The sequence below is a fragment of the Elephas maximus genome, chromosome 27 (assembly GCF_024166365.1).
Source record: "Elephas maximus indicus isolate mEleMax1 chromosome 27, mEleMax1 primary haplotype, whole genome shotgun sequence".
Lineage (NCBI taxonomy): Eukaryota > Metazoa > Chordata > Mammalia > Proboscidea > Elephantidae > Elephas > Elephas maximus.
The window spans coordinates 28,346,224-28,373,426 of NC_064845.1; the positions used below are offsets into that span (position 1 = coordinate 28,346,224).

General features: G+C 45.2%; 1 protein-coding gene across 10 annotated transcripts in view; it reads left to right on the top strand.

Annotated features, from left to right (window-relative positions):
* LOC126068313 (ral guanine nucleotide dissociation stimulator-like) overlaps nucleotides 1–27,203 on the top strand; it is a 497,494-nt gene that overhangs the window by 358,245 nt on the left and 112,046 nt on the right. For 4 of the 10 annotated variants that reach the window (XM_049870813.1, XM_049870815.1, XM_049870814.1 and 1 more), the window contains 2 exons: nucleotides 23,899–24,092; nucleotides 24,338–26,048. The exons of 4 other annotated variants lie outside the window; for them this stretch is intronic. In XM_049870813.1, the coding sequence (XP_049726770.1) occupies nucleotides 23,899–24,092; nucleotides 24,338–25,326 (1,183 nt within the window). In that variant the 3' untranslated portion in view covers nucleotides 25,327–26,048. Of the gene's footprint in view, nucleotides 1–14; nucleotides 230–688; nucleotides 1,113–22,038; nucleotides 22,290–22,929; nucleotides 22,990–23,898; nucleotides 24,093–24,337; nucleotides 26,049–27,203 lie in introns of those variants that run through there. 2 more of the 10 variants (XM_049870818.1, XR_007515600.1) reach the window with 2 other exon arrangements.

Sequence of the window (27,203 nt, forward strand, 5' to 3'; positions counted from 1 at the left end):
CTCTCTCCCTTCAGGCAGCAGCTGTGATGTATGACCTGCCCATGGAGAGACTCATGTGACAAAGACCTGAGGGAGGGTCCTGATCAACAGACAGGAGTGAGGCCCCCCAGTCCAAAAGCTCATGGAGTCCTGCTGATAACACGGAAGTGAGTAGGGAACAGATCGTCCCCAGTCAAGACTCAGTTGAGACCACAACCACAGTCTCCTGAGAACTTGGAGAAGTCACCAGGTAAGCCATGCCTGGGTTCCTGGCCCAGAGAGACTGTGTGCTGTTGTGTGTTGTGAGTCATTAGTTTTGGGGGTGTTGTTATCACAGAGCAAGAGAGAACTCCACCAGCCCACCAGGTCATGGGTCCTGGACCTGTTCTCCTCCTCCCTGCCTCCCCTCCTCCTCAGCTACCTCTAGCTCTACTGGCTGCATTTCAACCACTTCTCTGGACAAACTCACATCTGTGTCCCAGTCTCTGCAACAGCTCTGTCTTCTCCCTGGCACGCTGTCCCCAGACTAGCGCAGGGCTGGTGCCTCCTGTCATTCTGGTCAGACATAAATGTCACCTTAGTGAGACCTCCTGGACCACACCCCAACTTTATCTCACAGCACCCTGCTTTATTTTCTCTATAAAATATGCTTTTTTCTTTGCATGTGTTTGTTTTCATGCTTTTATCCATCTTCATGTCTCCCCTACAGATTGTGAGCTCCAGCGGACAGGGACCACATGGGTCATTTTCAGAACCAGCTCCTGGATGACCTGCTGATGTTGATCCTGCTCCTGCACTAACACTGGAGCTCCACAGTGCACCAACTATTCCGTCACCAGCTCCATCACCAGCGTCAGATGGCAGTCAGCTGGAGGCGTAGAGTTCAATCGTAGCCACCTCCTGAATGGCTCCCAGATCACCTGCTGATGTCGATCCGGCTCCTGCTCAACATAAGAGCTCTATAGAGCACCAGGTCCTCCATCTCCGGCTCTGCCTCGGTCACCAGAGGTTGAGCCATTTGCTGCAAGTCCTCCACAGCCACCCCTTATTCACAGCTAGGGAACGTTAGCTCCAGAAACACACCCTTTCTTCAGCTCACCTGAGCGGGAATTTCTTTGGTTTTGTGGTAATATTTTTCCAGATCACTTTATACTTCATAGTTTATTCTATTTTAAGTGGTAGATTTCTCATAAAATTTGTTTTAATAATTTTTAAGTGTGTAGTATACTGGCTTTATGTACTTTTACAATCTTATTCAACCATCATCAGTACCTACTTCAGAACATTTTCATCACCACTGTGATGGTTAATGTTATGTGTCAGCTTGGTTAGGTGATGATTCCCAGGGTTTGGCAGACGTTATGTAATTAGCCTCCATTTTATGATCTGGTGTGAGCAGCCAATCCATTGGAAGAGGAGTTTCCTTGGAGGAGTGAACTGCAAATTAACACATCTCCTGGTACCTGGTATGCAGCCGTTGATCTGGCCAATGCCTTTTTCTTCATCCTTCTTTTGAAGGACAGGCCCTTCTTGGTGAATCACTGCGCAGATCTGCAGGATTTTGGAGCAAAGCCCTGCCATCCTCTGCAGATAACTACTTTCCTTTTTTTTTTTAAATAATTTTTATGGTGCTTTAAGTGAAAGTTTACAAATCAAGTCAGTCTGTCACATATAAGCTTATATACACCTTACTCCATACTCCCACTAACTCTCCCCCAATGAGTCAGCCCGCGCCCTCCTTCCAGTCTCTCCTTTCGTGACAGTTTTGCCAGTTTCTAACCCTCTCTACCCTCCCATCTCCCCTCCAGACAGGAGACGCCAACACAGTCTCAAGTGTCCACCTGATACAAGTAGCTCACTCTTCATCAGCATCTCTCTCCAACCCATTGTTCAGTCCCTTCCATTTCTGATGAGTTGTCTTCGGGAATGGTTCCTGCCCTGGGCCAACAGAAGGTTTGGGGACCATGACCGCCGAGATTCTTCTAGTCTCGGTCAGACCATTAAGTATGGTCTTTTTATGAGAATTTGGGGTCTGCATCCCACTGTTCTCCTGCTCCCTCAGGGGTTCTCTGTTGTGCTCCCTGTCAGGGCAGTCATCGATTGTGGCCAGGCACCAACTAGTTCTTCTGGTCTCAGGATGATGTAAGTCTCTGGTTCATGTGGCCCTTTCTGTCTCTTGGGCTCATAGTTATCGTGTGACCTTGGTGTTCTTCATTCACCTTTCATCGAGATGGGTTGAGAACGACTGATGCATCTTAGATGGCCGCTTGTTAGCATTTAAGACCCCAGACGCCACGCTTCAAAGTGGGATGCAGAATGTTTTCATAACAGAATTATTTTGCCAGTTGACTTAGAAGTCCCCTTAAGCCATAGGCCCCAAACCCCCACCCTTGCTCTGCTGACCTTCAAAGCATTCAGTTTATCCCGGAAACTTCCTTGTTTTTGGTCCAGTCCAGTTGAACTGACCTTCCCTGTATTGAGTATTGTCCTTCCCTTCACCTAAAGTAGTTCTTATCTACTAACTAATCAGCAAATAACCCTCTCCCACCCTCCCTCCCTCCCCCCTCTCGTAACCACAAAAGTATGTGTTCTTCTCAGTTTGTACTATTTCTCAAGATCTTATAATAGTGGTCTTATACAATATTTGTCCTTTTGCCTCTGACTAATTTTACTCAGTATAATGCCTTCCAGGTTCCTCCATGTTATGAAATGTTTCACGGATTCGTCGCTGTTCTTTATCGATGCGTAGTATTCCATTTTGTGAATATACCGTAATTTATTTACCCATTCATCCGTTGATGGACACCTTGGTTGCTTCCAGCTTTTTGCTGTTGTAAACAGAGCTGCAATAAAAATGGGTGTGCATATATCTGTTCGTGTAAAGGCTCTTATTTCTCTAGGTTATATTCTGAGGAGTGGGATTTCTGGGTTGTATGGTAGTTCTATTTCTAACTTTTTAAGAAAACGCCAGATAGATTTCCAAAGTGATTGTACCATTTGACATTCCCACCAGTAGTGTGTAAGAGTTCCAATCTCTCCGCAGCCTCTCCAACATTTATTATTTTGTGTTTTTTGGATGAATGCCAGCCTTGTTGGAGTGACATGGAACCTCATCGTAGTTCTACTTTGCATTCTCTAATGGCTAATGATCGAGAGCTTTTTTTCATGTGTCTGTTAGCTGCCTGTATATCTTCTTTTGTGAAGAGCGTGTTCATATCCTTTGCCCAGTTTTTGATTGGGTTGTTTGTCTTTTTGTGGTTGAGTTTTAACAGAATCATATAGATTTTAGAGATCAGGTGCTGGTCGGAGATGTCACAGCTGAAAATTTTTTCCCAATCCGTAGGTGGTCTTTTTACTCTTTTGGTGAAGTCTTTAGATGAGCATAGGTGTTTGATTTTTAGGAGCTCCCAGTTATCTGGTTTCTCTTCGTCATTTTTAGTAATGTTTTGTATTCCATTTATGCCTTTAATTAGGGCTCCTAAGGTTGTCCCTATTTTTTCTTCCATGATCTTTATCGTTTTAGTCTTTATCTTTAGGTCTTTGATCCACTTGGATTCAGTTTTTGTGCATGGTGTGAGGTATGGGTCCTGTTTCATTTTTTTTGCAAATGGATATCCAGTTATGCCAGCACCATTTGTTAAAAAGACTCTCTTTTTCTCAATTAACTGACACTGGGCCTTTGTCAAATATCAGCTGCTCATATGTGGATGGATTTATATCTGGGTTCTCCATTCTGTTCTATTGGTCTATGTGCCTGTTCTTGTACCAGTACCAGGCTGTTTTGACTACTGTGGCTTTATAATATATTCTGAAATCATGTAGAGTGATGCCTCCCACTTTCTTCTTCTTTTTCAGTAATGCTTTACTTATCCGGGGCTTCTTTCCCTTCCAAATGAAGCTGGTGATTTGTTTCTCCATCACATTAAAAAAGGTCATTGGAATTTGGATCGGAAGTGCATTGTATGTATAGATGGCTTTTGGTAGAATAGACATTTTTACTATGTTAAGTCTTCCTATCCATGAGCAAGGTATGTTTTTCCACTTATGTAGGTCCCTTTTCGTTTCTTGCACTAGTACTTTGTAGTTTTGTTTGTATAGGTCTTTTACATCTTTGGTAAGATTTATTCCTAAGTATTTTATCTTCCTGGGGGCTACTGTGAATGGTATTGATTTGGTTATTTCCTCTTCGTTGTTCTTTTTGTTGATGTAGAGGAATCCAAGTGATTTTTGTATGATTATCTCATATCCTGAGACTCTGCCAAACTCTTCTATTAGTTTCAGTAGTTTTCTGGAGGATTCCTAAGGGTTTTCTGTGTATAAGATCATCTCATCTGCAAATAGAGATAATTTTACTTCTTCCTTGCCAATCTTGAAGCCCGTTATTTCTTTGTCCAGCCTAATTGCTCTGGCTAGGACCTCTAGCACAATGTTGAATAAGAGCGGTGATAAAGGGCATCCTTGTCTGGTTCCCGTTCTCAATGGAAATGCTTTCAGGCTCTCCATTTAGAGTGATATTGGCTGTTGGCTTTGTATAAAAAAAAAAAAAAAAGAATTTTTTTTTTGTTTTGTTTAGATGCCTTTTATTATGTTGAGGAATTTTCCTTCAATTCCTATTTTCCTGAAAGTTTTTATCATCAATGGGTGTTGGACTTTGTCAAACGCCTTTTCTGCATCAATTGATAAGATCATGTGGTTTTTGTTTTTTGTTTTATTTATATGGTGGATTACATTAATGGTTTTTCAAATATTAAACCAACCTTGCATACCTGGTATAAATCCCACTTGGTCATGGTGGATTATTTTTTTGATATGTTGTTGAATTCTCTTGGCTAGAATTTTATTGAGGATTTTTGCATCTATGTTCATGAGGGATATAGGTCTGTAATTTTCTTTTTTTGTGGTGTCTTTACGTGGTTTTGGTATCAGGGATATGGTGGCTTCATAGAATGAGTTAGGTAGTATTCCATCATTTTCTATGCTTTGAAATACCTTTAGTAGTAGTGGTGTTAAGTCTTCTCTGAATGTTTGGTAGAACTCTGCAGTGAAGCCGTCCGGGCCAGGGCTTTTTTTGTTGGGAGTTCTTTGATTACCTTTTCAATCTCTGTTTTTGTTATGGGTCTATTTAGTTGTTCTACTTCTGATTGTGTTAGTTTAGGTAGGTAGTGTTTTTCTAGGAATTCATCCATTTCTTCTAGGTTTGCAAATTTGTTAGAGTACAGTTTTTCATAGTAATCTGATATGATTCTTTTAATTTCAGTTGGGTCTATTGTGATATGGCCCATCTTGTTTCTTATTTGGCTTATTTGTTTCCTTTCTTGTATTTCTTTAGTCCGTCTGGCTAATGGTTTATCAATTTTGTTAATTTTTTCAAAGAACGAGCTTTTGACTTTGTTAATCCTTTCAATTGTTCTTCTGTTCTCCATTTCATTTAGTTCAGCTCTAGTTTTTATTATTTGTTTTCTTCTGGTGCCTGATGGATTCTTTTGTTGCTCACTTTCTATTTGTTCAAGTTGTAGGGACAGTTCTCTGATTTTGGCTTTTTCTTCTTTATGTATGTGTGCATTTATCGATATAAACAGACCTCTGAGTCCTGCTTTTGCTGTGTCCCAGAGGTTTTGATAGGAAGTGTTTTCATTCTCGTTGCATTCTATGAATTTCTTTATTCCCTCCAGTCTTTAAGCCAGTCTTTTTTGAGGAGGGTATTGTTCAGTTTCCAAGTATTTGATTTCTTTTCCCTGATTTTTCTGTTATTGATTTACACTTTTATGGCCTTATGGTCTGAGAAGATGCTTTGTAATATTTCGATGTTTTGGATTCTGCAAAGGTTTGTTTTATGACCTAATATGTGATCTATTCTAGAGAAAGTTCCATGTGCACTAGAAAAAAAAGTATACTTTGCAGCTGCTGGGTGGCGTGTTCTGTATAAGTCTATGAGGTCAAGTTGGTTGATTGTTGCGATTAGGTTTTCCGTATCTCTATTGAGCTTCTTACTGGAAGTCCTGTCCTTCTCCGAAAGTGGTGTGTTGATGTCTCCTACTGTAATTGTGGATGTGTCCATCTCACTTTTCAGGCCTGTTAATGTTTGTTTTATGTATCTTGCAGCCCTGTCATTGGGTGCATACATATTTAATATGGTTATATCTTCCTGGTCAGTTGTCCCTTTAATCATTATGTAGTGTCCTTCTTTATCCTTTGTGCCGGATTTGACTTTAAAGTCTATTTTTTCAGAAATTAATATTGCTACTCCTGCTCTTTTTTGCTTGTTGTTTGTTTGATTTATTTTTTCCATCCTTTGAGTTTTAGTTTGTTTGTGTCTCTAAGTATAAAGTGTGTCTTTTGTAGGCAGCATATAGACGGATTGTGTTTCTTTATCCAGTCTGAGACTCTCTGTCTCTTTATTGCTGCATTTAGTCCATTTACATTCAGTGTAATTATAGATTAGTGCTGTCCTTTTGATGCCTTTTTGTGTGTGTTGTTGACAATTTCATTTTTCCACTTACTTTTTTGTGCTGAGACGTTTTTCATTGTAAATTGTGTGTTCCTCATCTTCATAGTAGTTGAATTTATGTTGGTTGAGTTGTTATGTTTTTCTTGGTTTTTATTTTGAGTTACGGAATCGTTAGACCTCTTTGTGGTTACCTTAATATCTACCCCTATTTTTCTAAGTAAAAACCTAACTTGTATCGTCCTATATCACCGTGTTTTCCTCTCCATATGGCAGTTCTGTGCCTCCTGTATTTAGTCCCTCTTTTTGATTATTGTGATCTTTTACATAATGACTTCAATGATTCCCTGTTTTGAGCATTTTTTTCTTTTTAAAATTAATCTTAACTTGTTTTTGTGATTTCCGTATTTGAGTTGATATCAGGATGTTCTGTTCTGTGACCTTGTGTTGTGTTGGTATCTGATATTACTGATTTTGTGACCAATTTCCTTTAGTATTTCTTCTAGCTGTGGTTTGGATTTTGCAAATTCTCTAAGCTTGTGTTTATCTGTAAATGTCTTAATTTCGCCTTCATATTTGAGAGAGAGTTTTGCTGGATATATGATCCTTGGCTGGCAGTTTTTCTCCTTCAGTGCTCTATATATGTCATCCCATTGCCTTCTTGCCTGTATGGTTTCTGCTGAGTAGTCTGAACTTATTCTTATTGATTCTCCCTTGAAGGAAACCTTTCCTTTATCCCTGGCTGCTTTTAAAATTTTCTCTTTATCTTTGGTTTTTGCAAGTTTGATGATAATGTGTCTTAGTGATTTTCTTTTTGGATCAATTTTAAATGGGGTTCAATGAGCATTTTGGATAGCTATTCTTTCATCTTTCTTGATGTCAGGGAAGTTTTCTGCCAACAGATCTTCAACTATTCTCTCTGTGTTTTCTGTTATTCCTCCCTGTTCTGGAACTCCAATCACATGCAAGTTATTCTGCCTGGTAGAGTCCCACATAATTCTTAGGGATTCTTCATTTTTTTTAATTCTTTTATCTGATTTTTTCTCAGGTATATTGGTGTCAATTCCCTGGTCCTCCACATCTCCCACTCTGCATTCCAATTGCTCGAGTCTGCTCCTTTAACTTCCTGTTGCGTTGCCTAATTCTGTAATTTTATTGTTAATCTTTTGGATTTCTGAATGCTGTCTCTCTATGGATTCTTGCAGCTTATTAATGTTTCCACTATGTTCTTGAATAACCTTTTTGATTTCTTCAACTGTTTTATCAGTGTCTTCCTTGGCTTTTTCTGTAGATTGCCTTATTTCATTTATGACGTCACCCCTGATGTATTGAAGCATTCTGTAAATTAGTTTTTTATATTCTGCATCTGGCAATTCCAGGATTGTATCTGCATTTGGGAAAGATTTTGATTCTTTGGGGAGTTGTAGAAGCAATCACGGTCTGCTTCTTTATGTGGTTTGTTATGGACTGCTGTCTCTGAGCCATCTATAAGAAATTGTAATGATTCATTTTATATTTGCTCACTGAGTCTTGTTTTGTTTTCTTTCAATATACGTAGATGGGCTACTAGATTGCACTGTCTTGATTATTGTAGCCCTTGAATCACTTCTGTCCTATTACCAGCTGGTTTGGGCTCTTACCAGATATAGAAGCCTAAGAGTCCATTCACTATTCTTGAGTAGAATCTGATTTTGGGTCACAAAGTGTGTGGTGCAGACTGTCACGTATCCACCTAGAGGAGTAGTAGTGGTCATCACTTGTCGTCTGTGAACATGGGCTCGGCTGTAGTCATAAGGCCTCTGGTTGGGATCATTCTGTGTGAAGAGGGGCTGAAAGAGTGAGTGTGTCTGTGTGTGTGCTGAGCTAAAAGAGAGAGGAAGGAGGGGAGAAAGATAATGTGGAAAAGAAAACTAAAGCAGTATTGGAGGCAGATGAAGGGACAGAGACTAAGGAATTTTCTTTCTTGGCTTAACTGAAACAATGAAACAGAGCTGAGCTTTCAGCACCCAAAGGCCACTGTGTAAGGGAACCTCAGAGGAATAGCTCAATGGTGATCAGGAAGCTAGAGCAACCCAGCCAGGGGATAGGGCAGAGTCCAGGAGGCTCCTGTGTTGGCCACTTTTTTCATCTCTACATTAGACCTGATGACTAGCATCTAACGTCTCGTGTTCTCTGACAAGCTGGAGATAGCCTGTTGTTTTTTAGTCTTTAAATATTGTCATCTGTACCCAAATCTTCTGCAAAAGACCTCTTTAAAGCATTAAAAAGCAAAGGTATCACTTTGAGGACTAAGGTGTACCTAACCCACGCCATGATATTTTTAGTAGCCTCATATGCATGCCAAAGGTGGACAGTGAAGAAGGAAAATAGAAGGAATATCTTGACATGCCCCACACCACAGGACCCCTAGAAACTTCACTGAGGTGGAAGGTGCCTGAATTTTTGTGGGATTAATTTCCCACCCTCTAGCATGCAACTGTTTTACCAGTAAGTCCAGAGTCACTGACACTTCTTCCTTACTAGGTCCAATCAGTTATGGACCCATGTGATGTCTTGTGGAAGGGGAAGGTGATAAAGTTCCCAGCAGTGTAAATTACGACCTATGGCTGGAGAGTTGATGTAGCCATGAGATAGGCAACTGAAAGTGTATTGCTCATGAAGCTGGAGAGACAGGAATGTCCCAAGTCCATGGGTCAGGAAAGAGGCTTCTGAGTCACATAGCCACAGGAGCTATAAACTCAAGATCGGCAGGCCGGAGACCAGGGCTGTTGCTCACAGTCTGTGAAAATGGGCAAATCCCAAGATTGGCAGGAAGACCACAGGTAAGCTGCTAGCTCAAGTCCCAAGAAGTAGAGGTCAGAAAAACAGAAGCCAGCTGCAGGACCCCGAATGAGTGAAAACCCCCGAGCCCTGCCCGAATGTCTGCCCACACTCAATGCAGGCTGCATGCCCAAGGAAGCTCCCTTCAACTGCTTGGCTACTCACAGCAGATCCCATCATGGGGTGATCCCATATCAAATCTCAACAGGGAAGTGATCACAACATTACAGGACTGCCAAAACGCTGAGAATCATGGCCCAGCCAAGTTAACACACAATCTTAACCATCACAGATCTTGATCTTCTTGCCCTTCCACGAGACCTCACACTGGTCCATTACATTCATGACATCATGCTGATTGGACTTAGTAAGAAAGAAGTATCAATGACTCTAGACTTATTGGTAAGACATTTGTATGCTAGATGGTGGGAAATTATTCCAACCATAATTCAGTTTCCCTACACCTCAGTGAAATTTCTAGGGCTCCAGTGGTATGGGGCATGTCAAGATATTCCTTGTAAAGTGAAGGAAAAGTCAATTTATCTGGCCCCTCCCACAACTAAAAAGGAGGCACAACACCTGTTGGGCCACTTTGGATTGTGGAGGTAACTTATCCCTCATTTGGGTGTGCTACTGTGCCTATTTATCAAGTGACTCAGAAAGCTGCTAGTTTTGAGTGGGGCCCAGAACAAGAGAAGGCCTTGCAGCAGGTGCAGGCTGATGGTGCAGGCTGCTCTGCCGCTTGGGTCATGTGATCTGGCAGATCTGATCCTTCTGGAAGTGTCCATGGCAGATAGAGATGCTGTGTGGAGTCTCCTATTAGTGAATCACAGTGCAGATCCTTAGGATTTTGGAAGAAAGCCCTGCCATCCCATAGCTAGGATTCATGGGTCCAGGAATCAAGGGATGGAAATGGAAGTGGCACCATTCACTATTACCCCTAGAGATTCACTTGCAAAATTTTTGCTTCCTATCCTCAAGACTTTATGCTCTGCAGGCCTAGAGGCTTAGTTTCAAAGTGAGGGATGATCTAAGCAGGAGACAAAACACTGATTGAACTGGAAGTTAAGAATGCCACTAGCCGGGGGCCAAGATGGCGGACTAGATGGACGCTACCGCAGATCCCTCTTGCAACAAAGACTCGGAAAAACAAGTGAATCGATCACATACATAACAATCTACGAACTCTGAACAACAAGCACAGACTTAGAGATGGAAAACGAACAAATACGGGCAGACAGCGACCGTTTTCAGAACTAGGAGCCAGCGTACCAGGCAGGTGACCTTCGGAGTCCGATCTGGGGCAGAGCCCAGGGGCGCAGACGGCACAGACAAGGGGCCCAGCCCTACCGCCCCGAACCCATCCCGGGAGGGAGTCTAGCTGGTTAGCGCGGGCGGCGTAGCGGCACAGCCGGAGGGAGAAGCACCCGGGAGGCGGTGACTAATCTTGGAGCGGGGAGAGCAGCGTCCCAGCCGGGGAGCCGTCCCGCCAGGAGTTTGGCGGGAAGCGGGTGGGGCGCGAGCGGGGGGGGGTCAGCTATATTTCCCTAAAGCGACCCCGGGGCGGGGCCCACACGTTCGTGCGGGGGGACGCCCACCTAGTTCAAGTGTGTGGCGCGGCGCACCGGAGGGAGAAGTCCCTGGGAGGAAGTGACGGGTCTTGGAGCGGGGAGAGCAGCGTCCCAGCCGGGGAGCCGCTCCACTGGAATTTTGGCGAAAGTGGGCGGGGCGTGAGCACGGAGTCCAATTATATTCCCCTGAATTGACCCAGGGGGCGGGCCCACCTGGTCGTGCGGGTGACGCCTATTCAGTTCGCGTGAGCGGTGTGGCGCACCGGAGGGAGAAATCCCCGGGAGGAAGTGACTGGTCTTGGAGCGGGGAGAGCAGCGTCCCAGCCGGGGAGCCGTCCCGCTGGGATTTTGGCGAAAGCGGGCGGGGCGTGAGCATGGGGTCCAATTATATTCTCCTGAATAGACACTGGGGGCGGGCCCACCCGTTCTTTCGGGAGATGGCCACCCAGCTCGCGCGAGTGGTGCCGCGCACCGGAGGGAGGAGTCCCCGGGAGGAAGTGACTGGTTTCGGAGCGGGAAGAGTAGCGTCCCAACCAGGGAGCTGTCCCGCCCGGATTTTGGTGGATGGGGGCGGAGCGTGAACGCGGTGATCAGCTCTATATTCTGTGGTGCTACACCCCTAGCTCTCTGATCCCTAACCCACACTCCCCAGGCAGCTCCATTAACATCCGAATACCCGGAGCCAGAGGAAGAACTCAGATAGGGAGCTGACTGTATTTTTTTTAGCTGATTACCTGGAAAATCTAGTTTCCCAGTGATGGCTCAGAGACAGCAGTCCATATCAAACCACATAAAGAAACAGACCAGGACAGCTTCTCCAACCCCCCAAACAAAAGAATCAAAATCTTTCCCAAATGAAGATACAATCCTGGAATTATCAGATACAGAATATAAAAAACTAATTTACAGAATGCTTAAAGATATCACAAATGAAATTAGGATAACTGCAGAAAAAGCCAAGGAACACACTGATAAAACTGTTGAAGAACTCAAAAAGATGATTCAAGAACATAGTGGAAAAATTAATAAGTTGCAAGAATCCATAGAGAGACAGCATGTAGAAATCCAAATGATTAACAATAAAATTACAGAATTTGACAACGCAATAGAAAGTCAGAGGAGCAGACTCGAGCAATTAGAATGTAGACTGGGACTTCTGGAGGACCAGGGAATCAACACCAACATAGCTGAAAAAAAATCAGATAAAAGAATTTAAAAAAATGAAGAAACCCTAAGAATCATGTGGGACTCTATCAAGAAGGATAACTTGCGAGTGATTGGAGTCCCAGAACAGGGAGGGGGGACAGAAAACACAGAGAAAATAGTTGAAGAACTCCTGACACAAAACTTCCCTGACATCATGAAAGACGAAAGGATATCTATCCAAGATGCTCATCGAACCCCATTTAAGATTGATTCAAAAAGAAAAACACCAAGACATATTATCATCAAACTTGCCAAATCCAAAGACAAACAGAAAATTTTAAAAGCAGCCAGGGAGAAAAGAAAGGTTTCCTTCAAGGGAGAATCAATAAGAATAAGTTCAGACTACTCGGAAGAAACCATGCAGGCAAGAAGGGAATGGGACGACATATACAGAGCACTGAAGGAGAAAAACTGCCAGCCAAGGATCATATATCCAGCAAAACTCTCTCTGAAATACGAAGGAGAAATTAAGATATTTACAGATAAACACAAGTTTAGAGAATTTGCAAAAACTAAACCAAGACTGCAAGAAATGCTAAAGGAGATTGTTTGGGCTGATGACCAATAATATCAGGTACCAACACAATACAAGGTGACAAAACAGAACGTCCTGATATCAACGCAACTCAAATAGGGAAAGCACAAAAACAAAGAAATTAAGACTAATTCTAAAAAAATAAATAAATAAACAAAATAATACACATAACAGGAAATCATGGAAATCAATAGATAAACGAACACAATAATCAAAAAGAGGGACTAAATATAGGAGGCATTGAACTGCCAGACGGAGAGTGATACAAGGCGATATAGAAGGATACAAGTTAGGTTTTTACTTAGAAAAATAGGAGTAAATAATAAGGTAACCACAAAAAGGAATATCAATTCCATAACTCAAGAAAACAGCCAAGAAAAAAAGTAACGACTCAACAAACACAAAGTTAAACATTATGAAAATGAGGATCTCACAAGCTACTAAGAAAAAGTCTCAGCACAAAAAAGCATGTGGAAAAATGAAATGGCCAACAACACACATGAAAAGGCATCAAAATGACAGCACTAAAAACTTACTTATCTATAATTACGCTGAATGTAAATGGACTAAATGCACCAATAAAGAGACAGAGAGTCATGCACTGGATAAAGAAACACGAACCATCTATATGCTGCCTACAACAGACAAACTTTAGACTTAGAGATACAAACAAACTAAAACTCAAAGGATGGAAAAAATATATCAAGCAAACAATAAGCAAAAAAGAAGAGGAGTAGCAATATTAATTTCTGACAAAATAGACTTTAGACTTAAATCTGCCACAAAGGATAAAGAAGGACACTATATAATGATAAAAGGGACAATTGATCAGGAAGACATAACCATATTAAATATTTATGCACCCAATGACAGGGCTGCAAGATACATAAATCAAATTTTAACAGAATTGAAAAGTGAGATAGACGCCTCCACATTTATAGTAGGAGACTTCAACACACCACTTTCGGAGAAGGACAGGACATCCAGTAAGAAGCTCGATAGAGACACGGAAGACCTACTTACAACAATGAACCAACTTGACCTCATTGACTTATACAGAACTCTCCACCCAACTGCTGCAAAATATACTTTTTTTTTCCAGTGCACATGGAACATTCTCTAGAATAGACCACATATTAGGTCATAAAACAAATCTTTGCAGAATCCAAAACATCGAAATATTACAAAGCATCTTCTCAGACCACAAGGCAATGAAGCTAGAAATCAATAACAGAAAAACTAGGGAAAAGAAATCAAATACTTGGAAAATGAACAATACCCTCCTGAAAAAAGACTGGGTTATAGAAGACATCAAGGAGGGAATAAGGAAATTCTTAGAAAGCAACGAGAATGAAAATACTTCCTATCAAAACCTCTGGGACACAGCAAAAGCAGTGCTCAGAGGCCAATTTATATGGATAAATGCACACATACAAAAAGAAGAAAGAGCCAAAATCAGAGAACTGTCCCTACAACTTGAACAAATAGAAAGTGAGCAACAAAAGAATCCATCAGGCACCAGCAGAAAACAAATAATAAAAATTAGAGCTGAACTAAATGAATTAGAGAACAGAAAAACAATTGAAAGAATTAGCAAAGCCAAAAGCTGGTTCTTTGAAAAAATTAACAAAATTGATAAACCGTTGGCTAGACTGACTAAAGAAAAACAGGAAAGGAAACAAATAACCCGAATAAGAAACGAGAAGGACCACATCACAACAGAGCCAAATGAAATTAAAAGAATCATTTCAGATTACTACGTAAAATTGTACTCTAACAAATTTGAAAACCTAGAAGAAATGGATAAATTCTTGAAACAATACTACCTACCTAAACTAACACATTTAGAAGTAGAACAACTAAATAGACCCATAACAAAAAAAGAGATTGAAACGGTAATCAAAAACCTTCCAACGAAAAAAAGTCCTGGCCTGGACGGCTTCACTGCAGAGTTCTACCAAACCTTCAGAGAAGACTTAACACCATTACTATTGAAGGTATTTGAAAGCATAGAAAGAGATGGAATACTACCCAACTCATTCTATGAAGCTACCATCTCCCTGATACCAAAACCAGGTAAAGACATTACAAAAAAAGAAAATTTTAGACCTATATCCCTCATGAACATAGATGCAAAAATCCTCAACAAAATTCTAGCCAATAGAATCCAACAACACATCAAAAAAATAATTCACCCTGATCAGGTGGGAGTTATACCAGATATGCAAGGCTGGTTTAATATCAGAAAAACCATTAATGTAATCCATCACATAAATAAAACAAAAGATAAAAACCACATGATCTTATCAATAGATGCAGAAAAGGCATTTGACAAAGTTCAACACCCATTTATGATAAAAACTCTTACCAAAATAGGAATTGAAGGAAAATTCCTCAACATAATAAAGGGCATCTTTTTTTTTTTTTTATGCAAAGCCAACAGCCAATATCACTCTAAATGGAGAGAACCTGAAAGCATTTCCCTTGAGAACGGGAACCAGACAAGGATGCCCTTTATCACCGTTCTTATTCAACATCATACTTGAAGTCCTAGCCAGGGCAATTAGGCTAGATAAAGAAATAAAGGGTATCCAGATTGGTAAGGAGAAAGTAAAGCTATCACTATTTGCAGATGACATGATCGTATACATGGAAAACCCTAAGGAATCCTCCAGAAAACTACTGAAACTAATAGAAGAGTTTGGAAGAGTCTCAGGTTATAAAATAAACATACAAAAATCACTTGGATTCCTCTACATCAACAAAAAGAACACCGAAGAGGAAATAACCAAATCAATACCATTCACAGTAGCCCCCAAGAAGATAAAATACTTAGGAATAAATCTTACCAAAGATGTAAAAGACCTATACAAAGAAAACTATAAAACTCTGCTAGAAGAAATTCAAAAGGACATACTTAAGTGGGAAAACATACCCTGCTCATGGATAGGAAGACTTAACATAGTAAAAATGTCTATTCTACCAAAAGCCATCTATACATATAACGCACTTCCAATCCAAATACCAATGTCATATTTTAAGGGGATAGAGAAACAAATCACTAATTTCATATGGAAGGGAAAGAACCCCCGGATAAGCAAAGCATTACTGAAAAAGAAGAGGAAAGTGGGAGGCCTCACTCTACCTGATTTCAGAACCTATTATATAGCTACAGTAGTCAAAACAGCCTGGTACTGGTGCAACAACAGACACATAGACCAATGGAACAGAATTGAGAACCCAGATATAAATCCATCCACGTATGAGCAGCTGATATTTGACAAAGGACCAGTGTCAGTCAATTGGGGAAATGATAGTCTTTTTAACAAATGGTGCTGGCATAACTGGATATCCATTTGCAAAAGAATGAAACAGGACCCATACCTCACACCATGCACAAAAACTAACTCCAAGTGGATCAAAGACCTAAAGATAAAGACTAAAACGATAAAGATCATGGAAGAAAAAATAGGATCAACCCTAGGAGCCCTAATACAGGGCATAAACAGAATACAAAACATTACCAAAAATGATGAAGAGAAACCAGATAACTGGGAGCTCCTAAAAATCAAACACCTATGCTCATCTAAAGACTTCACCAAAAGAGTAAAAAGACCACCTACAGACTGGGAAAGAATATTCAGCTATGACATCTCAGACCAGCGCCTGATCTCTAAAATCTACATGATTCTGTCAAAACTCAACCACAAAAAGACAAACAACCCAATCAAGAAGTGGGCAAAGGATATGAACACACATTTCACTAAAGAAGATATTCAGGCAGCCAACAGATACATGAGAAAATGCTCCCGATCATTAGCCATTAGAGAAATGCAAATTAAAACTACGATGAGATTCCATCTCACACCAACTAGACTGGCATTAATCCAAAAAACACAAAATAATAAATGTTGGAGAGGCTGTGGAGAGATTGGAACTCTCATACACTGCTGGTGGGAATGTAAAATGGTACAACCACTTTGGAAATCCATCTGGCGTTATCTTAAACAGTTAGAAATAGAACTACCATACAACCCAGAAATCCCACTCCTCGGAATATACCCTAGAGATACAAGAGCCTTCACACAAACAGATATATGTACACCCATTTTTATTGCAGCTCTGTTTACAATAGCAAGAAGCTGGAAGCAACCAAGATGTCCGTCAACGGATGAATGGGTAAATAAATTGTGGTATATTCACACAATGGAATACTATGCATCGATAAAGAACAGTGACGGATCTCTGAAACATTTCATAACATGGAGGAATCTGGAAGGCATTATGCTGAGTGAAATGAGTCAGTTGCAAATGGACAAATATTGTATAAGACCACTATTATAAGATCTTGAGAAATAGAAAAAACGGAGAAGAACACATACTTTTGTGGTTACAAAGAGGGGAGGGAGGGAGGGAGGGAGAGGGCTTTTTATTGATCAATCTGTAGATAAGAACTGCTTTGGGTGAAGGGAAAGACAACACTCAATATAAGGAAGGTCAGCCTAATTGGACTGGACTAAAAGCAAAGAGGTTTCCAGGATAAAATGAAAGCTTCAAAGGTCAGCGGAGCAGGGGCTGGGGTCTGGGGAACTTGGTTTGAGGGGACTTCTAAGTCAACGGGCAAAATAATTCTATTATGAAAACATTCTGCATCCCACTTTGAATTGTAGCGCCTGGGGTCGTAAATGCCAACAAGCGGCCATCTAAGATACATCAATTGGTCTCAACCCAACTTGAGCAAAGGCAAGGGAAGAACACCAAGGTCACACGACAACTAAGAACCCAAGAGACAGAAAGGGCCACATGAACCAGAGACCTACATTATCCTGAGACCAGAAGAACTAGTTGGTGCCCGGCCACAATCGATGTCTGCCCTGTCAGGGAGCACAACAGACAACTCCTGAGGGAGCAGGAGACCAATGGGATACAGACCCCAAATTCTCATGAAAAGACCATACCTAATGGTATGACTGCGACTAGAGGAATCCCAGAGACAATGCTCCCCAGACCTTCTGTTGGCACAGGACATGAACCATCCCCGAAGACAAATCATCAGGCATGAAAAGGACTGGTCAGTGGGGGGGAGAGAGATGCTGATGAAGAGTGAGCTAATTAAATTAGGTGGACACTGGAGAGTGTGTTGGCAACTCTTGACTGGAGGGGGAATGGGAAGATAGAGAGAGAGGGAAGATGGCAAAATTGGCACGAAACGAGAGACTGAAAGGGCTGACTCAATGGGGGAGAGCAAGTGGGAGAAGGGAGTAAGATGTATGTAAACCTACATGTGACAGACTGATTGGAATGGTAAACGTTCACTTGAAGCTTAATAAAAATTAATTAAAAAAAAAAAGAGAATGCCAGGAGCCACTTTGGGCTCCTCGTGCCTCTGGATCAACAGGCAAAGAAAGGGGTTACCATATTGGCTCATGTGATTGATCCTGGTTACCAAGGGGAAATCAGAGTGATATTGCATGATAAAAGTAAAGAAGAGGATTTCTGGGACACAGAAGATCCCTGAGGACGTCTCATAGTACTACCATGCCCTGTGATTAAAGGCAATGGAAAACTACAGGAACTCAATTCTGACATGATTGCTAATGGCCCGGAAGGTATGGGTCGCCCCACCAGGCAAAGAACCATGCCAGTTGAGGTGCTTGCGGAGAGTAAAGGGAATGCAGAAGTGGTGGTAGAAGAAGGTAGTTTTAAATACCAGTTATGACCACGTGATCAGCTGAAGAGATGAGGACTATAATTGTTGAGTATTTCTTCCCTGTATGTGTGCATCAAATATTTTTGTTTTCTTCACTTAAAAAATAGAAGATGTAAATGGTACTAGTGCAGTTAGGCCAAGAGGGGAACTGACTTTCCCAAGATCACACCACCAGAACCCAGCCCTGCTTGAAGGTGTCCACCATGCATGCTGCTTCCCAGTCCTGCTTGAAATTCTTGAGCCTCTGAGTTTGTGCATTAGCTACAGGGGCAGATATTCCAAAAGGCAAGGTAAGCATTGTCAACACCACATTTTGATGTGGTGAAACCCATGTGAAATTGTTCACTACAGATTAGTAATTAGGCACAAGTAAACTTGTGCTTACCTTGCTTACTGGGTTATCTGCCCCCATCAGGGATTGTCAATTTGAAAAGAGGCTTTGATTCTGTAGGAAGGTGCTGTGGGGTTGAGAGAAACAGATGCCAGCCATACCTAGAAGCAGAGACTTTGATGTGGTGACAAAATATGAAAATGTTCACTATAGATGGCCTGGTAAGCAGGTAAGCCCTGTGCTTACCTTGCCTATTGGATAATCTGCCCCTAATTAGCTACATGCAACGTCAGCCAACAGGTTCTTATCTCACATACACTTGCTGACGTCCCTAAGAAGAAGATGCTAGAATGATCCTCACTGTAAGGGTGGGGGACCAGGGAGGCTCTGGGAAGCAGAAAGACTTGTATAGGGTTGGAGACTGGTTAAGAGGGATGAGCTGTGTCTGAACCCAGCTGTTTGCTGCACCCAAGCCTTCCCCAGGTTCCGTGGGCTGAGGGGAGAGGGCTGTGTTGGTGTCACTGGGTACAGTTATGGAGATGGCATGGGGAGAGGTGAGCATTAAGCAGCCCAGAGGAGACTTTTGGGAGGTCTCATCTGAGGTCAGGCCCAGGTAAGGGGACCCAGGACATGGCTTCACTTCCTTGACAATAGAGTACATAGAACTTGGACCCTGGTAACCAGGCATCCACATGCAAAACAAGGCCCCCTACCCAGCTCACTTCAGTGGAGACACTCGAGCTGAGAACATGTTTTCTTGTTGTTTCTCATCCTCTTTTGTACCGAAGCTTGAGAAATCCAGGAGTTCGACCCTGTCCCAAAGGCTGCGACAAGGTCTCATATCCCACCCCCGACAGCTCCGGCCACTTTCCAAAAGGAAACCGAAGGTAACACAGGGTGGCCAGAGCTGCCAGTCCAAGCCAGTCCACCACTGTGATCCCACCTGGGTGGCCTCACATCCCACCCCAGGTTATACCAGCCCCCAGGCCATGTCGACCCTTGTCCTCATGGGGTCCCTGGTAACAGGGGCAGGGAGGAAATGAGGACAGAACCGCTGAGACAGAAAGTTGTTGGCTGAGGCAGGGTCCATTTGGGAGAAAGGTGGGTGGGAGTCAGAGAAGGAGGGCCATGTGATCTGGGGAGATTTGGGAGGGGAGAGGTGAGGATGAGGATGATGAAAATGGTGCTGTTGCTTGAGGGCAACCCCAAGCTCCAGGCCCACAGCCCCTCACCGTCACTGGGTTCATGGGGCGGGGTCTGACCTGGAATGGGGTGGTGGCCGGGCCTAGTCCATCAGGTTGGGTGCCTTGGAGACTGGGAGCTGGAGCACCAAGGCGGAGACCTCCTTTACGTCCCTGCCGCAACCCCACTGATCACATAGAACTCTGCAACCTAAGTCTGCCCAGAGGTCCCAGTTCAGACCAGGGCTTTAGGGAGGGACTGTCAGGGTCACAGTCTGAGTCAGCACTCTCACCTGGGCCTTCTCTGAGATACGGCTCGCCTTGAGTGGGGCAATCAAATCGCAGTCCTAACTACTGGCATTGCCTGGGCCAGTGCTGACCCTGTGCCAGCCCAGCTTCTCCCAGATCCTGCTGCAATACTCAGAGCTTTGATTTTTCTATCCGTGGGCTTGGCTGGGGCTGGGTGGTGCAGCCCCCAGGCCGACCCGCTCATCACATGGTGACAGATGGGAAACTGAGAGCTCCTCTGAGGCCCAGGGGGCACGAGGACCTAAAGGGGCAGAACGTGAAGGAGGTGGCACAGAGGGGCCCTTGATGCCTCCCGGGCCACTGCCAGCACTGTTTCTCCAGAGCCCAGCAAAGAAGATCCCCAAGGAAAAGGAGAATGGCATCATCCACTCGGGGTCCAGGAAGGGCTGGTGTAGGCTCAGGGTAAGTGCAGGTGAGGGGAGTAGGTCCCCGGGTGGGACCCTAGATGACCAGGGGGCGCCCGGGGCCCAGACACCGTCCTGGAGACCACCAGTTCCCTCCCAGGACTTTCCCTCTTGAGGGCCCCCGGTCCCCTCTCAATGAAATTGACCACCAACCTTTCCTGTCCCCCCAAGCCCCTGCCACTGCCCTCCCTGCCCTGGCCAGCTACAAAGCCTCTTTTCCCATATTTGTAGGAATATCAGAAAGGGCTTTTTCATAGTGTTGTCGCTTCACATCAGCCCATGCGTCTTTTTGCGTGTTGCTGCTGTTTTAGTGTTTAACTTCCAATCCCAGGGCCCTGGGCAGCAGTTGGCTGGACTGTCCTTCCACACCTTCTCCCAGCCTCACACATCGTCATGCTTAGCAGGCTTCTTTTACCCTGAAGCGCAGGGCTCAGGCTATGAAACATCTTTTTCTGCCACCTGCAAGCTCGAGGGACACATCACGTGACCCCTCCAGTTCACGAACTGTGTCCTCACTCACTGCAGAATGTTCCAGAAGGGGGGCCTGTCCCCACAGTGACTGAGCCTCTCACTGCTGCTGGCCCTGGACTGATTTCCTTCTGCCGCCCTTTCAGCAGGGCTGCAGGAATGCTTATGTGTGTCCTCACACAGTGACCCACCAAGGACAGACTCCTAGGAGTGACATGCTAGGGGAAGGATGTGCACATTTCAAGTTAGGATCACTAGAGCCAGGCTCCTTCCCAAGACACCAGTCGCAGTCCCGTGGCTCAGTAGTCTATGGCAATGGCCGTGTCCCTGCATCGAGCCAGTTCTGGGTATTAGAGTTCTTTTCCATTTTGCCAATCTGCTGTCAGGGTGGCCAATGGAACTGCAGGGTGGCTTTGAGGTGCTTGTTGGCCCTGGGAAGCGGAGCCCCCCTCACTCCTTTACTGGCCATTTGGATTCACTCTTTCTGAGTCATTTGTTCAGACCCTCAGTTCTGTGGAGGTCTTTCTCCCACCCCAGGATCTCCAAGCTCTCACCCGTGGCTGGATCTGGGTGCTCCACAGCTTCAGGTTCTCAAAGCCCCCTTTAATGTACAGAAAGAAAAATCCATGTCTTGCTTATCTCATGGGCGTGTCTGCTCTGTGCACTGTCTCCAGCTGGGAAAGGGTGAGCTTGCACCAGACATTCCCCTCTAAGTCAGGAGCAGAACAGGCCTCATGTAGCACAAAGCGAACATCACAGAGCCCTAGCGTCAGGTGGTTCAGGGCACTGACTAGGTGACTTCAAGCAGACACTAGACGTCACCAAGCCTCTGTTTTCTCATCTGTGGAATGGGGTGTTCTGTGAGGACTCACTGGGATACTGCTCTTCCTCCAGGGAGATGCCATTGTTACTTAGTTAACAAAATCCCTTCAGGTTCCTAATGTTTGTAATCATCCCCTACCTCCAATCCTGCTTGGAAAGCCGAGGCCTGTTTGCTGCTGAAGGCACTCCTGTCCCACCTCCTGCCACAGGTCACTGAAGGAGAGGGAGTGCCTGGGCTGAGCTCCGGGCCCCAACCCTCCTGGTGGTTCATGGGGCTGCCTCTGACAATGTGTCCCTCCTCTGTTCCACCCCAGTGTGTCTGTGGTTCTGACGAGGACCTGGATGAGGCCTGGGTGACGAAAACTTTCAAGGCAGGCTCACTGGAGAAGCTGGTGGAGAACTTGGTGCCCGCCTTCCTAAAGGGTGACTTCTCCTACATCGAAATCTTCCTTGGAACCTACAGAACCTATGCCACCACCCAGCAGGTCCTAGACCAGCTGCTCCAAAGGTGAGCGCCTGCCTTCCACAGGCTAGTGGAGACTCTGCCCCCTACCAGCTGTGAGTCTGGAGAATGTCACTTCAACACCCAGAGCCTGTTTGCTCCACTGAGAAATGGGGTGGTAAAGGACAAATCAGCTAGAATTACTGTCAGGACCCTGTGGGACAAGCCATGGGAAGTGTGTATCAGAGGCCAGCTCTTTGGTAAAGGGTGTTGGAAGGGCTGGGATGTTCACATTCATTATTTTCTTCTCACCCATGAAGAAGCTGTCTGGCTCAGCCCTCAGTGACCGTGTGCCCTTGAGCAAACGTATTTCCCATTTGTAAAGGGGGGTTGAGATTCTTTTTAGTGGGTCCTTGACCTTGGTATAGCCAGAATAGGGATCCCTGGAGGCTAGTAGGGGGGTCCTAAGACTCTCAGATACCTGGGAAGGTGCTGATTGGGTTCACTCCTTCACCAGTTAGCCATGAAGCCCCTACTGTTGCAGACACTGTTCTAGGCACTTAGCATCGTTCAGTAGATGGAGCACATAGGAAGCCCTGCCCTCCTGGGCCTCCATTCTAGTCGGGCAGTCAGACAGGAACACCAGATACCTTAAGCAGATAGTGTCCACAGTGCATTAGATGTGACACCCTCACGCCACCTCTAGGTATGGATGTAATCACCCCTCTTCTGCCCAGGACGGTGAACCCCAGGAGCAGCTGAAAGGGTGAGTGGACTTTGGGCAGACAAAGAGGGGCTCCTGTCTATACAGAAGGGTGGAGGCTGTATGGGGCCTGTGTCTGGATTGGGGCTGGGCAGACACTGCACCCCATACATCTAGATTCCACTAGAGGAATGAGTTTAGGAGCGCCCCCTGCAAGACATAAGCAGTCATACAGAGCTGAGGGTGGAACCTGGGCGTCCTGGGGAGCAGAGGGGAGGCTGGGGGCTCAGAGAGGCCTCTGAGAGAACCCATCCCCCCACAGTCCCCTCACATTTCCACTTGCCCCCTCCCCTATTGGGGGCCCAAAATAGGAGGTGTGGGGTGGGAGGGAGAGAAATCTGCTCCTAAATCTCACTCCCCAGTTGTGGGTGCTCAGCTGCATGTGGGGCCCCTGTCCCAGGGGAGAACAGTGTCCATGGGAGAAAAGACCATCACATGCATGCAGAGAATCAGGCAGCATGCTGGTGCACAATCTCCAGAGGAGGGGCCCTATGGCCTGGGCAGCTGGGGCAGGGGACAGCCTCCATATGTTGCCCAGCATCAGATAATCCTAGAGCACTACTGTGTGCCAGGCTGTGAGATGAACATGCAGACACACATCTCTGTGCCCTTAGAGGGTTACTGTCCAGTGGGGAGAGGGCCAGAGGAGAGAAAGGGATGTAATTCATGCTTGCCAAGGAGGGAGAGTTGTTCAGACCATTGATGGGGAGCTCCCTGGGATGGAGGCTGTGTGCTAGCCCTCTGCTCAGTGACCAGGCCTGCTACTGCCAGGATAGCCAGAGGGTGTGATGCAGGGTGGTGCTGACCTTTGGAAGGACGGGCAGACACAGGGCTCTATGCAGGGGAGCCCTGGGAGGGAAGTGTGGCAGGAAAGCAACGCTTCTGACCCTGCTATTCACCACCCACCCCCAGCGCCATCTCTTTTATCCTGGACACATGGCTGAAGGAATACTTGGAGGATTTCGATGAGCCCCCATACTTCCCCTGCCTAAAGCTCGTGGTGGAGTATGTGCAGGTGAACATGCCAGGCTCACATCTGGAGCGCCATGCCCAGCTTCTCTTGGCCCAGCTGGATCAAATGGAGGTCACTGAGCCACAGCCAGAGGGTGAGGAGGTCTGGGCATGCTTGCATGTGAGCTTGTGAGGGGGACACGGGAAGACCCCCAGAGGCTGGGGTTGGCCTATAGCGCAGAGTAACCTCAGACCCTCCTCTGGTGGACCATGGTCTGGGAAAACTTTCTGGGGTGGAAATCTTGGGACTGGGCTTCTCTTGATGGCCGTGAGATGTTTTTCATCATCGGAAAGGCCTGAGGAAAAGCAGTCATATTGGTGAACATTTCTCTTCTTGCAGCTCCAGAGCCAAGGCCAGGGCCAGTTGTAAAAGTAGCTCAAGATCCATCTTTGCCCCAGGAACTGGCTCCTGCACCATGTTCTGGGGTATATTCTGCTCCTGTATTGGCTCCGGAGCTCCACAGCACACCACCTATTATATCGCCAGCTCCAGCACCGGCACCAGATAGAGAGGCAGCTGGAGGGGTGGATTCCCAGCCAGGGTCACCTCCAGAACTGGCTCTTGGATCACTGGCTGATGTCAGTCCTGCTTCTGATGCAACAGCGGAGCTCCATACCACACCAGCTATTTCATCACCAGCGCCTGCACTGGCACCAGATGGAGGGCCAGCTGGAGGGTCAGAGTCTTACCCTGGGCCACCTTCAGAGCTGGCTCCTGGACCACTGGCTACTGTCAATCCTGCTCCTGCTCCAATACCAGAGCTCGATGTAGCCCAGGCCCTCCTCCAGCTCCATCACCAGCATCCGATGGACAACTGGATGGAGAGGTGGATTCCCATCCTGGGCTTCTTCCAGAACCGGAACCTGGACCACCAACTCATGTCGATCCTGCTCCTCCTCCAACACAGGAGCTCCGTAGAGCAACAGCTGTTCCATGACCAGCTTCAGCTGTGGCAGCAGAGGAATAGCCCGATGGACGTTCGGATTCTTAACCTGGACCACCTAGAGAGTGAGACACTGGACAACCTGGTGATGGAGATCCTGGTCCTGAACCGACACCGAAGCTCAATAGAGCATCAGCAGCTCCAGCACTGCCAAGAGATGGAGAGCTGGATTTTTACGCTGGGCGACTTCCAGAACAGAATCCAGGACCAATTCCTGCGTTATATTCTGTCCTTGCAGCAACGTTGGAGCCGGGTACAACAACAGGTCCTCCATCACCAAGTTGAGCAGGCAGAGAGCTTGCTGGAAGATCGGATTCTCTTCCTCGGCCAACACCATAACGGGCTCCTGGACCACCTGGTGGAGTTGATCATGCTCCTGGACTAACACTGGACCTCCATAGAGCACCATCACCAGCTGCATCACTGGTACCAGATGGACAGCTGGCTGGAAGGTCTGATTCTTATCCTGGGCTACATCCAGAACTGCCTCCTGGACCACCGGCTGATGTCATCCCTACTCCTGCTGCTACAACAACACCAGAGCTCACTGTAGCCCACCACCCTTCATCTCCAGGTCTGGCCTGGGCACCAGGAGAACAGCTGGCTGGATGAGCTGGATTCCAACCCTGCACAACCTCCAGAAATGATTCCTCTATCACCTGCTGATGTTGATCCCGTTCCTGCACCAACACTGGAGCTCCTCAGAGCTCCAGCAGTGGCACTAGACAAAGAGCCAGCTGGAGCATTGGATTCCTATCCTTGGCCACCTGCAGAACCAGCTTCCGTACCACCAGCTGATGTCCATTCTGATCCTGCACCAACACTGGAACTTGTTGAAGCCACAGGTCTTCCTTCTCCAGCTTCATCACCAACAGCAGATGAAGGGCCAGCTGGAGGGGTGGATTTCCATCCTGGGCCACTTCCAACTGCCTCCCAGATGAACAGCTAATATTGATCCAGCTTCTGTTCCAACACTGGAGCCCCATCTCCAGCTCAGTCTGGGGCACCAGAGGCTGAGCTAGTTGCCACACCTCCTCCACAGCAGCTCCTTATTGACAGCCAGGGAACATCCACTCCAGAAGCAGACCCTTACTTCTCCTCACCTCAGTAGGTACTATTTGGTTTCGTTTTAGTACTTTTCCAGCTGAATTTATTCTGTATAGTTTATAGTATTTTAACTGGTAGATTTCTCATTAAATAAAGTTTTGTTTTAATAGCCTGTGAGTGTGTAATACAGTGGCTTTATGTACTTTCACAATCCTATTCACCGTCACCAGCGTCTACTTCAGAACATTTTCATCACCACTGTGTTGATTAACGTTATGTGTCAACTTGGGTAGGCCATGATTCTCAGGGTTTTGGCAGACATTATGTAAGCATACTCCATTTTATGATCTGATATGAGCAATCAGTTGGAAGAGGCGTTTCCTTGGGAATGTGGCCTGCAAATGAATACATTTCCTGGGGTATGCAGCCATTAATCTGGCCAATGTGTTTTTCTCCATCCCTGTTTTGAAGGACCACCAGAAGCAGTTTGCCTTCAGCTGGCAAGGTCAGCAGTACACCTTCACTGTCTTATCTCAGAGGTATGTCAACTCTCTAGCCCTGTGTCATAATTTAATTCACAGTGACCTTAATCGCCCTTTCCTTCCATAATATGTCACGCTGGCCCATCACATTGATGACATTCTGCTGAATGGACTTAGTAAGAAAGACATATCAATGACTCTGCAGTTATTGGTACAATATTGCTACAGGGTGGGAATTATTCCAAAAAAATTCAGATGTCTTCCACCTCAGTAAACTTTCTAGGGCTCCAGTGGTGTGGTCATGTCAAGATGTTCCTTGTAAAGTCAAGGATAAGTTGATGTATCTGGCCCCTTCTACAACTGAAAAGGAGGCACAACCCCTGCTGTACGTCTTTGTATTTTGGAAGCAACGTACCCCTCATTTGGGTGTGGTACTCCAGCCTATTGATGGATGTGTGCAGCTGTTTCTTCTCATTTTGAGTCGTGCCACATCAGCAAATGAAGGCCGCGAAAGCTTTACTCCATCTACATCATTAAGGTCAAATCTACTTTGAGGAGTCAGATCTTCCCCAGTCATCTTTTGACTGGGGCGGGGGGGGGCTCATTTTCCAGCACTATATCAGACAATGTTCTGCTGCTATTCATAAGGGGGGGCTCATTTTCCAGCACTGTATCAATGTTCTGCTGCTATTCATAAGGTTTTCACTGGCTAATGCTTTTCAGAAGAAGACTG